General features: G+C 39.3%; 1 protein-coding gene across 4 annotated transcripts in view; it reads right to left on the bottom strand.

Moving 5' to 3' along the window:
- Positions 1 to 16,983, bottom strand: part of COL11A1 (collagen type XI alpha 1 chain) — a 161,581-nt gene extending 144,598 nt beyond the window's left edge. For 3 of the 4 annotated variants that reach the window (XM_068405736.1, XM_068405733.1, XM_068405735.1), the window contains exon 1: positions 16,869 to 16,977. In XM_068405736.1, coding sequence (XP_068261837.1) covers positions 16,869 to 16,977 — 109 coding nt within the window. Of the gene's footprint in view, positions 1 to 16,868 lie in introns of all 4 variants that reach the window. The other variant, XM_068405734.1, reaches the window with a different exon arrangement.
- Positions 16,984 to 17,863: the final 880 nt, after the last annotated feature.

Here is a 17,863-nt window from a genome sequence, read left to right as displayed (position 1 = left end):
GACTGAATCACAGTCTTTCATTATTTCCAGGTTAAAATCAAATGGACCTGTTTTGTACTTTAGAGCCCAAGTACAATCAGGTTGCATTTATGCTCAGTGTCTAACAATTTAAAGGTGAAATCCAGAACTGCTACTGCACTGATATTGATAAAAATTATTTTAAAATATATATAGATATATATAAAAAAAACAACAACAAAACTCTAATCTATAAAAGTTCACCATGGCAAAAGGGCCAAGTATGGAATGGACAAGCACTTCAACAGAGGCAGTGAGAGAACATAGTTTGCCTACTGCATATCTTTTCTCTTATAAAAAAACGTGTTCATTCTCATACTCCCTATAGATCATGGCTTCACTAATTTATTTTTTTGAGCGGAAACAGAATTTCGACAGATCATTTTTCACTACGACTATTCTGCAGTTTTTATGTTGGCAAACTCATAGCCACTTTATCTGGAAAGACAAGGTTTTACATGGCTTTCACTGTTAAAGCTGAGAAATGCGTTTGGTAAATCTGACCCTTCTTCATGTCTTTGAACTGCACTGTGGCATTAACTATAGCTTTATTCTCTGTTATTATTCATTTTATGTGTCAACAAATATCAACTTAAGGCCCAAAATTCACTGTCTGCAAACATTCAACTATTTGAACAACTCCTTGCAAACAACAAGTGAAAGAGTGTAAAAACATAGGCAAAGTGATATTCTAATTAGAGTCACTGACAGAAACATCTGTACCTTCTTTACTTACTATTTGTACAGTTTTAGGCAGTGCTACTATTTTTTTTGTCACTGTAGTATCTCAGAAGTCACTTTAGTATATTCGCTACCAATAACAGATATGAATAAAGTTAAGTTTAACTAGCGCATCCTATTCATCTGCTGGCACTGCCAAGTATTAAGAACTCAAGTTTGTGGTTAAACCTACCTTTGGATAACACCAAAAGTATATTCTTTAAAAACAAAAATCTGAGGTTTTCTCAATCAGCCTAGAATGCACATAACTTCTTGTGTCTTAAAATCTATTCACAAGAAAATACTTGTGAGCAGCTTTAATTTTTTTACACATCATGCAACTTCTCATTTCCTTTTTCCATCAGGTCGTGTTATCAAATATAAAACCAATAGCCAATGTTTGTTGCAAGCTGATACATTTTGAATGAATGCTACAGTATACACTTGAATTTACTGAAAATCTACATATCCTGCAGATTCAAGAAATTATATTTAAACATTCTCAAAAGAAATGTTTCAATAGTGTGCAAATTCTGAAACATTAGTCTTACTTCTCTGTTAAGTACTGACTAAATAATTTTAATGGATATAATGTATTTTCTATAGGTATTCCACATAATTCTAAAGTTACTACCATATTGAAGGAAGTGCCACACTTTTTTTCTGGTAACCAAGGGCTATTTTTGCAGTACCTAAAATAATTTGAACCAGTAAAGTAATGTAGAACCCGTCACTGGAAATATTAATAAAAATTCCAAGTCACTGTACAAGTCAACCACTGCTACATTCCTTTTCTCTTTGCTCTTTTCTATAATTTGTACCAGATTCTTCATTATTTTTTAGAAAAATGGCTGTTCTTTGCCTGGCTGACTGGGAGAGTATTCATCCATAAACAAGATTATTCATTACTCCCCACTATTTCTGCTGCTAAAAAATTTCCAGACAAGAAAAAGAATAATAATAGAAGAAAATAATCTTCAAACCACAATTTCCAAATAATTAGAACAAACACTTGGTTAATAGTCCATACATAACATTTATTTCCACAAACTGTGATTCACAAAATGTAAATTGCAAAAATACTAGTCAGTTTACAAGGATTTCTAGAAATATAGCTTGTCACAGAAATGACAAGTTATATGAAATAACTTACACAAAAAAGGTCATTAGTCTATCTCCAATGATAACATGGCTGACTTACTAAATACTTATAGATCACACGTAACAGAAACTGCTTCCCTAATTTATATAAAAGATTTCAGATAGCCACTTTGACCAATAGTTAAAAAGTAAAGAAGTTCTTTAGAAGTCTTTAGATAAACCAGGCAGGAATGTATAAGATTTAATATGCTTCTTTACAAAAACTTGCTTTTGATAGAAACCTACATTCATTCAGTCTGTGAATTAACAGACTAAGTATTTGCCTCTTCTTCATAAATGTTTTTTCACCATTCTTCTGTGTGTCATTATTTAACCTGGGCTTGAGTCTCATCAAATGCCCAGATTAGGATGCAACCAATCCTGTATTTCAGCTGGGAGGTAACAGGCCTGGAAGTCTCCTCACAGCTGTTATTGCCATCTCCCAGCTGAAAACAGAGCTCACTCTGTAAAACATTTCTCCCCTACACTCAGCCCCATGCATAGGGCTACCATATATTGGAGTTTCTGTAGAAACGCTCTCTTTTTGCTAGTGGAAATTTTGACTTGATGAATTTCATGATTTTTTTACATTTTCTGGAACTATGGCAACCTAGTTGGAGCAAGTGTTCAGTAGCCCTGACCGGGTTGCCATGACATCAGTCTCAAAATTCTGATGAGCTCACCGTTCATGTTCAGATGATCCATTCAATTCCTCTACAGAAAGCACTAGACACAGTTGCTCTCAATATGCCACAGAGCACTTGCATGTAGGAATCCAGTCAAGAATAAACAGCTCTTGAAAAACAGCAGCGCTTAGATCCTAACTGGTGAGAGGTAACCTGTTTGAAGTATAAAGGACAATGAGAAGTCCTTGCACAGCCAACACTGGCCTGCTTAAGAGACCAGGGCAGAGAGGTAGGAAGACAACTCACAGAGTCAGGGAAGAGCATAGTTTGGAAGCTATCAGCTGAAACTGTGGCTTCTCTCTGCCAGTTTCTGTAGGTTCTGCAGTGCTCAGTGTCACTGTATCCTGGGAGCTTCAGCTCTTCCTGAAAACTGCCTCTTCTCTAGCATTCACACACGATTTCTAGGAATGGTAAGAAATAGCCAGAAACAGCACCAGTTCTAAAGCTGTACAGTTCTCCTCTGTTTGCATGGTCCACAAATTAAGATTACAGCTTGCATTTATATGGGGCAACATTAATGTAACCCATATATTGGCAGATCTAGGGTCTCTCACGAGAACTTCCTTACTGTGCATAAAGCAGCTTGCCTAAATGATTTTACCTTCTAGTCTAATTTCCTTGGATAGTTTTCTCATAAGAGAAGAAAACTGCAAATTAATGATATATGATGTAATGCTTTTGCAATTCTTCCAATTTGGTGCTAAGATTTAATACGGCAAGGAAACAACCAACAAATAAGCATCATGCAGATAGCTCTGTTCCCCAGTTCTTGGGATGCAGTTAATTCTCCTTATGAAACTTAGACATCAGCTTTGAAAACTCAACTCTGTTTGCTGTGGCAAATTTGACAAAATACAAGATCCAGACCCTGAAAATGGGTCACTTCATGCAGATGTTAATGGCCACACTGCACTGCAGCTTGAAGACCACCTCCTGCAGGCAAGCCAGACAAAGCCACAAGACAACCCTTTGAAAAGAAGCTTGTGTTCATTAGGGCAAGCCTGCATTTTTCAGATTAAGCTCTCCTGAGTTTCAGACGGCAATCAAAAAGCAAGTTTCCACCATGCTACTTTTCCACCGATAGAGAACCAACTGCAGGGGGTCATTCTTCTCACTAAACATTATAGTACAAAGTTCAACAGCGTATGTCCTTGATTCAAAAAAGTTCGGAGAGACATGTGCAACTTTTACTGCCACTAACAGACTATACAGTAGTAGCCAGAGGAGAAATGTTTAAAAATGCTGGGATTTCTGGAATGGCAAAGGAGAATTCTTCAAAAATCCCTTTTTAGAAGACAGAATTGTGTGAGATTGGGAACCTGAGTGTCCTAGTATCTTTCAAGATACCAGACTGTTAATCATTTAGCTCCAGCATAAGTTCCTGGTTTTCAAAAATAAAGAAGGTAAAGTACAAAAAAAAAAATCAGTGGTGTAACATCTCAAGACCTGAAATAACTTGTAACTTGCAATATTTAAAATTGTAGAGCCAAATTCTGGTCTTCATTACTGTGACATGACTGAAGTACCTCCACTCACTCAATAAGCTTTCCGTATTTATAGTGGTATGGATAAGAACATTTGGTCCCAAGTATTTAATACTAAATATAACTCCAAAGCCATATTTAATCTTCCTTTGCTTTCTCTTTAGCTTTCTTCCATAGGAACTAAATAGGAAACTTATGGGAAAAAAAGGACAGATTGACAGAAATACAAAATCTAAGCTACTTTAAATGGTACTAAAATATGTGTAAAAGCATGTTAACTAAAAAGAAGAAAGAAAAAAAAATCCTTCTGTCAGCATATCTCTGCTGTAAATTAAAAAGGATTCAGTGGAGTTAAATAGTTGTAAACTGGATACTAGATCACACTTTTACACTGCCAGGTCAGAACAGAATATCAGGAGTGAATTACATCAGGGAAACTTCATGTGTTTTCTAGTTGTTTGGAGAGGAGGAAAATGCATATAAAACCTGACTTCAAATTTTGACTAGCATTTTCACGCCTGACTTCCTATATATACAATGATACATTTATTTTAAAGGCTATGACAATGCATTCTATTCAATGAATTAATAACCACATCTTTTTTTATAGATTGAAAAGAACCTCTGTAAAAATCTAGACTACATTTTGATCATATATTCACAATTATAAATATCATAGCTTTCATTTCATTCCACAATCTCTAAATTGAAATAAAATCTGTGATATATCATTTCTATTAATACTGATATTTATATTACACATACAGATCAAATTCTGATGCCTTAATATTGCATTATAACTACTGCCATTGTTCAATGTGATTTCTTTTGGAGTTAAGCAGAAGCTGATGAAAACAGCAGATTCATTTCTGATATGTTATAATGTCATAAATATAAACAGCACCTACTATACAAGATCAGAGGACTTGCTTCCTTCACTTTGACTTCCTGATACATTTGAGCTGGAATCTATTACTGTCCTGGTTTCGTGGAGATAAAATTATAGAATCACTTTTCTGTTACATTTTCTTTCAGTTTGTGGCCAGTTGTGGTGTGGTGATCAAGGCCATTAGCAGTGAAAGCCAGGGCAGCTGACCCAGGCTGGCCCACAGCTGTATTATATAATATAAATGTCAGGTTCACTATAAATGGGAAAGCTGCTGGGGAGGGGTGGTGTTTTTTGTTCTGTTATCTTTGTTCTATTTGCCTTTTCAATGGTTACTATCCCTGGAGAGACTTGCCACCACTCTACGAGCTAAGTATAATTTTTTGTCTTTTGTATTAGTATTGATATTAGTTTTCTTATTTTATTAAATCTGTTTAAATTTCAACCCTGAGTCTCACTCCTTTTCCCAGTTCCCTTCCTTGGTCGGGAAGGGGATATTGGGTGACAGAACAACTGGTTATTGTTTAGCCCTGGGTGCGGGCTAAACGGTGACAGTTATGTAATATGGCTCTCCCTTTCTCTTGGTGGAAACTGTCCATGGAGGAGATTCCCAAGTACTATAACAATACAGGTGATGATATCAGAGAAATGAGGGGCTGAGAAACTCTACAACAATGCAGAAACTGAAGTCCTTTGGATACACAGTCTGTGCTGATGACTTATTCAATATGTGAGATCAAGTCTCCTTGTCTTAAGGATGACCTCAGTTTTCAGAAGAAATGCTTAGCATTTCTACATCTCTCTCTGGGAATGCTTCTTGTAGGTGACCATGTAATCCTAGGTAAAAGGATATCCATTACAAGACAGGGACAAGTTGTATCAGATGCAAGAAAACTTGCATTGGAATGGTCAGGTCTGGTTCATAACACTTGGATTTACGTAAATGCAGATGGTAATTAAATGAATGGTCTTTAATCATATCTTCTTATAAAATCTTTATAAAATATGTATCCTGCCTGTAACTGAGATCATGGCAAACTTAATATCTTAGAGATAGGCAAAAAAATTTCTTGTTCGTGCTTCAGCAGCCACCATTAAAATTCTACATTGTGATAAAGCCCATCTGACCCTGCAAAGGCAAACTGTACAGAACACAAAAAAGATGGATCAACAATACATCTAATGGCAGCAAGGTCATCTTTGGAATTACACCAACAGCAATCATTTTGGATAAAAGGGTAAAATCTATACATATTATCTTGCTAGCTACAATCATGTTGTAAGGTTAATTATCTTTATTTTAATGACTTTGCATTTATGAAAATGTTTTAATTTACAACAGATGCTTTTTTACAATTTTCTAGCTACTGACCAACTGCAGCAATGATCCAAAACCAAAAGATCATCTCCATGTAGGCTTACTCAAATCGCATAGGTTTACTCAAATCAATTATATTAATGTAAATGCTAGGTATGTAAATATTAGGCCATTAACACACTGAAAATAGAGCTATATTATTTCATGTAAGTAGAATGTTCTGTCCTGTATCACTCTAAGCAGCTAATGTGTATGTGTCAATAAATTTACACTTAAGCTTACGAAACACTTTGAGCTCCTGTTTCTTAGCATACGTATCAGTTTCCACTCACAGTATCTTACTAGTAATTTAAGTCTGTTGTTGTCACAAATCAATTGACAACTTCTGTGTTGGATTCATTTCATTGATAGAAAATGACCTGGACACTGTATTACTAGAAATGCTTTTATTTGTAGAAGAAAAAATTTTCTGCATACTTTTGAGTGCTTCCTCAGAAATTCTTTTTGACCTATATAGGCTAATTGGTTATCAGACAGGTTTCTAACCATCCTTTCCTACATGAAGCTGTATTGAGAAGCAGTTTATGGGTCAATTCCATGAGTGGCTGCAATTCCCCACTACTGTGGATCTTGCTCAGTATTTCATGTCTTACTGAGATCTTAAGAGGTCAAACATCTAGAGTGATCCTATCACAGATGCATGCAGTGGTCCTCAGTAGACTTGGAATATGTGCAGATCAGCAATATGTTATTCATTGAATTGAAAGTTCTTTTGAGTGAATGTGATTATTCCTTAAGAGATAACCAAGGAAGTCAGAATGGACAGCTGTCCTTATCTAGAAGGTCCCACACCTTGAGTTTTCTTCTATTCTACACATAATGCTGCAAGCCACTTAAAAGCTGCAGTGAGATAGGCTATACAAACTTGACATCTGTTCTCTTTCCGTGAACTGTACAGCAAAGCATTTTCAGCTGCAGTTATAGGTGCTGGTGACTAAGGACCAAACAGTTCAAGACAGACTTTAATAAGATAGGGTATGCAGAGGAAACAATCACCTGCGTTTTCAGAAGGAAGGATTATTAGGAAGAATTTCTTTTCAGAAAGGGTCATTAGACATTGGAATGGGCTGCCCAGGGAGGTGGTGGAGTCACCATCTCTGGATGTGTTTAAGAAAAGACTGGACATGGCACTTAGTGCCATGGTCTAGTTGACAGGGTGGTGTCAGGGCAATGGTTGGACTCGATGATCCTAGAGGTCTCTTCCAACCTGGTTGATTCTGTGATTCTGTGATTTCGCTGTCAGGCCTCAAAGTGAAACTCTCCAGGGCTGACAGGAAAGTGACTGTGGTGGCAACTTTCTGGCTACAAAATTAATTCCCACAAGAAATTGTTCAGGTGATGACTCATTTAGACTAAAGTATTTTTCCTTCTGTTCAAATGCCTAATAAAGCACAGAAGCTAAAATTCTATTATATTTAGATTTTGGTCTGGTAACTCCTGGGTCTTAGTCTCTTAATTTTATGAGAGAGCTGAGGCACAATGATCCTTCCCAATTTAAAGGCTATGTTCACCTACATAATTTACAAGATGCTCCCAGATTGCATGCTGGGGGACATACTTTAAATGCGAATAATAACAAAACTCAAGGGAAGAAAAGAGACAGTATTCTTTACCTTACAGATATACCTTACCAAACTGAGTGTGCAACTGTTTGCTACACTGGTAATAACTTGGTAACTGGCTTTTCCTTTTTCAGATGATAATAATAAACAGTATTTTTATAATAAACAGTATTATATATTTTTCAGATATAATAAACAGATAACTTCGAGTTTTTATAATTCTTCAGCAGTGCTCTTATTTTGACTAACGTGAAATTGAAAATTATCAGTGATGACTCCACAATTAGCCTGTAAGAGTTACAATCAATAACTCGTTAATTGGTGAGATACAACCCTGGAGCAGAAAAGAGCTTAATTTTCCCCAGTAAAAAGAATTATCTGAGAAATTTAGGAGACCCATGTTTCTAAATTACTATTATTTCACTTCATATTTTTCCATGGAAATATGTTTCATTCTGCCAGTAATCTGTTCCAATGGAACCACCACAAAACTAAAACTTAAGAGTGTTGAAACATTAATCTTCAATTCTAAATGGAGTGGTTTTTTTAAGTTTAGTCCAGTTTCATTTCACTGTGACAGATCATTTCAAGAGTAGAAGCTATTATAGCCTGGTAGGCTAAAATATGCATATTTGGTGGGTACTGATGAAGGGATTCTTTATATTTGTGGACAAGACTTCCAAAATAGGCTACCTATGGTTAGACTTCTAGGTATGTATTTAGGAACTTAAATAGAAGGTACTGGCTGCTCCACAGTTTTTTTTGAAACTATGCTACCTATGAAAGGCATAATAGCCTACAGTTATTTAGTTTATTTTTTTTAAATTTTGAACTTCATAACTAAGTTCTCATTCTAAGGACTCTCCATGTATACTATAGGTGGGTAAAGATTAAAAACTACTATGATGAAGGTTTCTAACTGACACTCATTAGATGGTCTTAATGAATGGCACTCATTAGGCTTAATGAATGTAAGAGGTGAAAATATTTTCATGAATAAGAAGAACTCATATGAAGAGGCAACTAGTCTTCAGTTTCTGCTGTTGACAGCTCAGAACAGTGCTGTCAGGCCAGAAAAAGGGAGAAATGTTTTTCTTTTAAAAACAGTCTTAAATACAGATTGTGTCAAAATTGTTCTACATCGATTTATTTTAGATACCATTTGTCAAGCTGTTTCAGCAGTTGTCCTACTGTGAAACCTGACAACTTTTCCCCTCCTTGCATTCCTTCTCCCAGATTATTAGTCCAGTTTCTGATTCTATCAACAATTAGCAAGCAGTTTAGTTTACCCGCTAGACCTAAGTTTGCTAGAGCAGAAAGAGTAAAAATGCTACTGCTTTGGCGAGTTTTCAATAAGGAAGTCTTTACTAGCATATTAGAATCTGGGTTTGTTAAACTGTTAGTCTGTTGACCTTTAGGATACAGTACAAGACCCATCTATTGCTAGAAATATGTGGTGTTTCTAATGTGGTAGGAATATTTTTGTTGTTATTTTTACCCTTATACACCTTTACTTATTGTGGGCAGGTATGATGGATATCTTTTAAAAACAGAAATACATATAATAATTATTATCTGTACTTATTAATTTACTGTGTTCTTCATCTGTTAAGCATTAATACAGGAGTAAACATCCAAGAGCAGGAATTTAAAAGTGTGTTATGCCCAAAATGCTTCACTGAGCTTCCTAGTTCTTAGAAAGGACTCAATTATCTTCCCACTGCAGGCTCTAGTCTCTGTATCCCAAGCAATGATTCCTGCAGTTCTGCCATAGGCGTCTAAGCACCAGAAAAGGATCAGACACACTTCTGTCCTTAGCATTTCCTACTGGCTGGCTCTGGGCAGATCTGCGCTTCCTCACAGGCTTTTGGGATTGGCAGTCTGAGAATCGCCTGTCTCCCAACTCTCTACTGAGAGCCCAGACATGTAACAGAAGACTGTTCTGGGAGCAAGCATCAAAAGCATTGGTTCTGCAGTGGCCTTTGTGAAGGTTCCAATACTTTTCACAGATGTCAACCAAGGGACTTCACAGAACTGGATAATATGAACTCTCTGTTTTGTGGGCTGCAAAACTGAGTTACAGAGCATCTTCCAGGTACAAAAATTAAACCAATTAAGCTGCCTAAAGTAATTACATAGTGCTTCTGAAAATAAAGCTTTTTTTTTTCTAGGTACCTAAATATAAATTTATGAGATAAATTCAATATATATTGCCCATGTATATATTTCTGGAGACATACTTCAAGGTTGTTTTACCTGTTAAAAATTTTCCTACATGTTAGCTTTTAGATGAATTATGTAATTGAGATCTTGGCTGGTGATATTTTTAGAAGAAGGTGTTATTGCTCTGCTTTCATATTTAATGATTACAAAAAATAGAGATTATCCAGATGCATATGGGAATGCTTTAAATGGCCTATGATTGACTGTTTCACCAACGAGGGCTTGTGTGAAACTGGTCAGAACTAGCTACTTCTGTTTCCAAACCAGTTATTTGGAAATTTTTCATTGACTTCCTATGCTGCAAAATCTACTAAATACATAACAGTATTTCAAAGACATTAAAGACAGTCTATGCGTATATGGGATGCATTTTTGATACCAGCTACTAACTATATCTCTTTTTAAAGACCAATCTCTTAATACTCGGATAGTAAAAAAGAAAAATAAACACCAGAAAACCACTTAAATCCCTTATTGAAACCAGTGGAAAACTTGCCTACATACAACTACGCACTCGGGTCTTTAATAAGGTTAGCGTGCAGGCTTATTTATTACCAGAAATATTCAGCAAAAAATAAGAATAGTTATTTCTGGGTTTTGTTACATTGCGCAATTCTGGAGTGTAACCTAGATTTTGAGACTGATATTTCATATTTACTTTATATATTTCACCATAAAATGTGACTCTCTTTTTTTGTTACTTTGAATCTTGAGACTAGATAGGTTGTACTTTTATCACTTGTTTGGCAACATTGACTACAATCAAGCACTAAAAACCTGATCCTGATTCCACTTGTCACCCACAAAAGATTAGGCTAGTTCATCTGATGCAGAGCTGTATTGATCCATCAGTTCACAATATTTTAACATCTGTCTCAATACTTCTGTGGAGTTATTCCTATTTTACACCACAGCAGATTATATCAGAACTGCAGTCCAAGTGTCTAACTGTGTTGAGGCCTCTGCTAAAGATTCAGAAAGTTCTTTTTGTACAGACAGTGAAGATGGGATGTCCAGCTGTGAAAATCAGCAAAACAAATATTAAATTCTTGGACTATCCCGTTTCTATTACCATATCAAAAAAAAGACACAGTCTAAAAATGGTCACTCCTACAGGAAGAGACAAGGTATTCCCCTCGCAATTAAACATGAAAGAAATTAAGCCCACTTAAAAGCTTTGTCAATCAGGATATTTATTCAGAAATAATCCCAATAGACTTCAAAAATATATTCTAATAAATGGGAGTTTTCAAAAGTGGAATATTTGTACACTTTTCAGCTATAAGCATAGAAAAAAAAAAAAGCAAAACACAGCTAAGGACAAGATTTACAAATGGTGCCATTTTAAGTAACCCTATTTAATTTGATAGAGAAACACCTACATGATTTTTCTCAAATCGTACAACTAAAACTTTCATGATACTTTCACTGATGTCAAAGGTATTATCTCCCTTTTGAGAGCAATGCAAAGAAATCAGACCCAATTCCATACCCTACTGATATTAGCAGGAATTCCACTTAAGCAGACAGGAAGGTTGCAAAGCCTTGAATTTTATTTTGTTATAAACTATGAATGTTTGATAACCTACCAGATTACTATGATACTTTGAGTAAACACACAGGTAAGGGACAGAGTAGGTAAAACTTAAGACTACAGTAATACTTTAACAATGTGACCATAATTTGACTCATAACTAAGTTAATTCATAATATAGGCAAAGCTTAGCTGCCAGTGACGTTACTCATAGCAGGATTGGAATCTTTGTTTTTTTAATCATATTTTGTAATGCATCTTTCAATTTGCTTTGCAGCAAATGCTTTGCTTCCATAGTATCAACTGAGCCAAATAACTTTTATTTCACACACTGTATGCATTAACACTTCGACATACAGTGAAGTCCCAGACCTAGAATTTATTAAGGTTTTTACAACCCCTTTTGTGCGATAATGTGCTAAAAAGAATTTAAGTTCTGCCAGGTTCTACTGCTATTGTAATAACAGGGTCAACAATTAATCCTTACATTTACAGTCTGTAAACTTGGTATTTAATACTGAGTAGTACAGTTATAAGCCCTTGCGACAGGCATGTGTGTTCACCTAATTCCTTTTAAGCCACTGCTCTCTATTGTGTCCATCTAGAGGGCAAATCTTTATCACTGCATGAGACTTCACATTCTTAGAACATCAGAGATTTGTCCAAAGCTCTGCTTAATTTATTCCCCCTATTATCAACAAATACTTAGAACAACGATAAATTAACCAATGCTGGGAGGATTTCTTCTGAAAAGCAGCAGAGAGCTCTACAGAGAAAAGAAAAGCAACTTCTTAATCTTGCTGGCAGATGGAAACCCTACTGTTCACCACTGTACAAAACAAATCCGAGAGAGACATAATTGCTCCAGTGTGTTTTAGGTATAACTTCACTTCAGTAGTAATGTCATGGCTCCTTTATTATGCTGCAACAATGTTAGAATAAAGGGCCGTGTTTGGAGGAGACCAAATAACTTTGGGGCAAGACAATTGTAAAACTGAGTATCACAACTCCTTTGCTACTTTTACAACTGCTACAGACATCAATTTTACCAACAATATTTTTTTTAAGTAATCAGAAAACACCATAGCACCACAAAAGGTTTTGTATCAAAGATTATTTTTTCTAGTGACATTCCAATATTAGGTGCTAGGCACAGAGATTACTTCAAGACAAAAAACACTGAATATTTGTGGGTATTCTATATGTACTTATATACAATTACATTTGTTAAGATATACACAAAACTGAAGTTGAGAAACTTCTTTTCTGCAAAGCTAGTAAAAAGACATATCTTACTGCAGCCTGAATAGTCCTTTCTGGGATCCTTGTGAAGTCTCCTTCTAACTTAAAAGCAAAGATTCATGCTCTAGAGAATCTACAACACATACCAGTCATTTTTGTGTCAGATGTCTGCTGCTGAAGTTGAAATAATTATTTTACCTTAGAAACAATTAAAAAAATCTAAATTATACAGCAAAACAGACATATACATGCAGTTCTCTCTTGCACTACACTGGGAAGACTGGACCATTTCACCTGCTGATCCCTGGGACTCAGAAAAACTTCAGCTAGGACCACTAGCTGAATCTAGTGAAATCACCCTTTGATTTAATCACTTTTGCTCACTTTGTGAATATTTATCTGAGAAACCCCTGTATATCCTCTGTTTCTGAAGGCTAATGGCATTTTGTTAAACTAAAATTAACACACAGGATTATGTCACTATAAAATAAAGGAACAATTAAAATGTTTATATTTTTCTTCAACCTTAAAAGTTAATTGATCAGTTAAAATCAAAAGTGCTTTATATCACTAACCGTTCTTAGAAGAGATTCATACTTTTCTAGTTTAAAACACTTTATTGTACAGGTTTAGACTGGCCATGTATATTACATAGTTTTCATTCAAGAAACAGATCCACATCTTCCCAGTGTAACTTACTAAGCAATTACAAATAAGTAACAGTGTTAAGTGTGCATCCACAAAGAACTCTCCTTTTGCCATCATTAGTGGGCCTGGTTCTGCATTCCTTCTGCACCTAGAACTCCCACTACTTTCCAAGCCTGTGTGGGGGAAGCACAAGGAACCTTTGTATTTCCTAAGATGACTGTAAAAAGTATCTCTTCTATATTAGAAACAAATCTGCTTGTCACTTACACAGAAGGTCCAAAATGTATTTTCTATATATATATCTTCATAGCCCCGTTTTCAGTAAGGATTCTTAAATCTTTTTGCACTCAGATTAAGAACTGGATTTCCATTTGCTTGAAAAAGCTTATAAATCATTAAAAGACTGATTTTTCATTTCTTGCCCATGAAATTTAAATCAGCATCACAATAGTGCATTGATGCCAGGCCCTTACAAAAAATTTATAGTGTTGAAGCCTTGCCATTTTGACTAAATGAGTTTATTCATTCCAAACACATTACCAACAGATTTAGTATTAAAGGTGAGGAAGGGGAAAGGAAATCCAAGGATGTCTTTTAAATACTGAATTTTGTTTACTTTAGCCAAGTCATAAAGCAAAAATATTTTCTAAAATGAGCTGCTTAAGAGCTGGTGGGTACTGAGCTGACCAAATATGAGTCACTAGTTTTCCCATTCAGTTGCTTCTCACTTCTGTAACTTTTCTGTCTAAAGAATATCAGATCTTCACATCCCCCTTTCTTGGAACTATGAAAGACACCTCTCTCTCTTTTTTTGGTGTTAAATAAAGAAACTTGAAAAAAGGTCAAGAATTTTAGGAATCTTTTGAGGTTTCTCTACATGGAATTGATTCAGTTGTCTTAATAAGAAGTCACTGCTATATGATTAACACTTTATAAGAATACATCATGTAATTTTCTTTATATAGGCGTATTTTATGAAAAGACAATTGAAGAATATAGGATTTAGTTTAACAGAGTTTATAAGGGCAGTGATTCATATTTTACCCAGCATTTTCATTTAGTCATATTGTTTACCTGCTTTAGTATGCTATTTTATTTTATTCCTTGGTATTTTCCCTTTCCTACTCTCAAATATGAATCATTATTTTATCTTTTAGCTGCTTTAAATAAGATTAGAATACATAAAAGGCGATTCAGAAGTATCTCCTTTGTACTCCATTAGGGAAATTAGGTCAAATTCTACTCCCTCTGTACTCAATGGAAAAACTCTTCCTGACTTCAATAACAGATCAAGCCCTAAACACACAGCTCCCTGTAGTTTCTAAGCAAATGGCATACTCTATTTCAGAAAAGTTCAAGAACTAAGTTCTTTTCGGAATGCTTCTACAAACACAAGAAGCCTGTAGTTTTATGTTTCTGAAATGTCCTTTATACAGAAGACTAGAGGAAAAGATTTTTAATACAGCTTTTTAATAGTTACCAAAACCAAATTAGTCTGCCTAATGTTGCTGAATATATTTCAGTAAGCACCAGATGACTTCTGTTAATTTTTCCTGGGGTGCTTGGGTTTAGATTTTCTTTTAACTTTTCAATTGCATCCAACCCGTTATGTAAAGATAATCTACATAAATCCGACTTAATTCAGTCAGTTCTACTGTGAATGGTCACATGAAAAGCGGCATAAGAAATCTATCACGCCTTTGTGGACAGTATTGCTTCTTGAAGAAATTTAGTTTCGACCTAGTAATGAGGAGCCGAATCCTTGAAGATCTGCGAGGTGAATTCACCCTGGGTGTAACTCCCCTGGAGTCCGCGGAATTGCAACAGGGATGCAACTTGACCCTTCCGATCCCTGTCAGACCCGGGGCCAGCAGGGGGCAGAAGCCCTGATCGATCTGACACCGTCAAGGTTGTGCCCAGGTATAAAGGGCTTGACTGGAAACTGATCACCTTCCTGCGCTCCCTCTAGGACGCCAGTTGATTCAGCAAGTGGGAATTCAGATGGAGAAATACCTCGTTAAAATAGTAAATGCATAAAAATTAAACCTTTCTTTTCGGAGAGTTAAATCCCTTCATGGATGTCAGACCCGCAGAAAAATAAAAACCTCAATCCCAGCCAGACTGGCCCCTAGATGCGCCCGCGGCCCTCGGTTGGAGGGAGGAAGGGGCTGCATTTCCACCCCCGGTAGGAGAGGAAAGCGCTCCCGCCACCGCACATTACACACTGCAGCTCCGCGAACGTGCGAGCACATCTCAAAAAGCCGGAGCGCCCCGCCGGCGCCCAGATGGGACGGCGCGGCGGGCGGCCGAGGGCTGAGCCGTGCCGGGGAGCAGTGCGGAGGGGAGAAGTGCGGGGGACGAGAGGGGTGGTGCGGGGGCGGCGGCGGTTCCTTTCTGCTGAAGCTGCCGCGCTGCTGTCTGCTCTTGTTCCCGCTGCAAGTCCCCCGCAGGCTGCACCCTGCCCACCAGGTCCGCGGACACCTAAGGGACCACTCGATCCTGCCGGGGAGGCTGCAAAGCGGGGGAGAGGCTGGGGACGGCGCTCCGGCGCTGACACCGCCCCTGTGGAGCCCGGCGACCGTCAGGCCGAGCCCCCCGAGTCCCCCCCCGCCGCCCCGCCCGGGAATCTCCGGGCCCGGCGCTGGGCGCACCACCTGCGGGGCGCCGCTACGGCCGCGAGCTGCTCTCCTCAGCGTCTGGCACAGGGCCCCTTCAAATATATTTTCTCCTCCCCTCGCGTCTGGAAAACTGTGCCCACTGAAATCCTTTGCAAAGGGAAAAAAAAAAAAAAAAAAGAAAAAAAAAAAAGAAACGGAGAACGGAGAAAATCAGAGCTGGGAGCCTCCACCCCCCAGCCTTCCCTTTCCTCGACTCCGAGGAGAAGGCAGATACTTGCCACTCCATTTCAGCCACAGCTTGGTGAATTTCAGCAGAGTAACGATTCTGTAAGTTCAACAAAACTGAAAATCGTACACACACTCCACAAAACTGAGTTTAGAGCTGGAAGAGGAAAAATCACTCTGTTCAACAAGTATTTCTTTCACCTTCCCAACCCGCCAGTGCATCCCCTTTACGGCATTAAGACCATATCCAAAGTTAAACGCTGAGGCTGAAGGGGAGCCATCCCTCCGCGGCACCTGGGAGGGACGTGCCCTGCCCGTGCTGCCGGGGGCTCCCAGAGGGTCTCCGTGCCGCGAGCCGGCCCCAAGCGCCTCTCGCCTCCCCAGGCATCGGAAGCCGCTCTGACAGGTTTCCTCTGAAACGCGGCCGCAGCCGTGCCCTGGGCCCTTCTCCCCGAGAGGTGGAAAGAGGAGACCGGCCTCCCCGGCTCCCCTTTGCTTTCTTACCTCCTCTGACCTCGGCAGCCCGGAGAAGGGTAGCGAAGGTGATGAGCACAGTTACAGCCGAGTCCCAGGGCCACCTTCTCGTTTTCCACCTTGTGGACCATCTCTGCATCTCCATGCTGGGCACCCACAAGTGTGAATTAAACCCGGGCGACTTCAGTTTATACCAGCTCCGTCCTTTCCACTATATTCCCAGAGATGATTTCTCCTATAGAGCCATACGTGATAAACCAAGAGGGGTTTTCTCTCTCACACCCCTCCCTCTCTGCCCGGCCTTCCGCAGGCCCCTCCGACCCGTCCTCCCTGGTGCCCTGCCTTCAGACTGAAGGGAGATGAGGGGCTTTAATCAAAATGCAATAAGCGCCGCATCCCCCTAAAGGCTTCATCCCGTCAGAGGGCTGGGCGACAGGCTCCCGGGGCCACCCCTGGAGTCCAACTGACAAGCCAGCCGCCGGGCGGAGGCCAATCGCGCGGCTCCCCCGGCCGCCCACAGCACCGCCCTCCGCCTCGGCGGTGGCACACCGGCCGCTACGCGGCCGCCAGCCCCCCGCGGTACCGTCGGTCCCCGGGACGACGGAGAACGGCCCTCCCGAAGGCCCTTGGGGAACGGGGAACGGCAGGGCGGGAGCGAGCCGGGGTACGCCGCTGGGGTGTCCCGTCACCGGGCCACCGCTGCCCCCTCAGTCCCGCCGCCACCGCCCCCCGCCCGTCCCGCCAACGCGCCGCGAGCCCCGCGCGCCCGGGGCATGCGCAGTGCCGGCCGCGCCGGCCGCGGCTCCCCTCAAAGCGGGAGGCGGGCGGCGCGAAAGGGGGGGGCGGGAAGGGTGGGCAGGGGGGCGACACTGGGGACAAGCGAAAGTAGGGGGAGGGGGATGCCGCGTGGGGAGGGAATGTTTGAGGGGAGAAATGTGCGTGAGAGGAGCCGGGGCGCTGAGGTGAAGGCCTGCTGCGGGTGGTCCTTCGGGCACCCCGAAAGTCTGCTTGCTGGCGTTGGTGCG

This window comes from Nyctibius grandis, chromosome 8 (genome assembly GCF_013368605.1).
Source record: "Nyctibius grandis isolate bNycGra1 chromosome 8, bNycGra1.pri, whole genome shotgun sequence".
In the NCBI taxonomy this organism is placed as follows: domain Eukaryota; kingdom Metazoa; phylum Chordata; class Aves; order Nyctibiiformes; family Nyctibiidae; genus Nyctibius; species Nyctibius grandis.
Note: the sequence above shows the minus strand (reverse complement) of the source record. Positions and strands in the feature narration are given on the sequence as shown.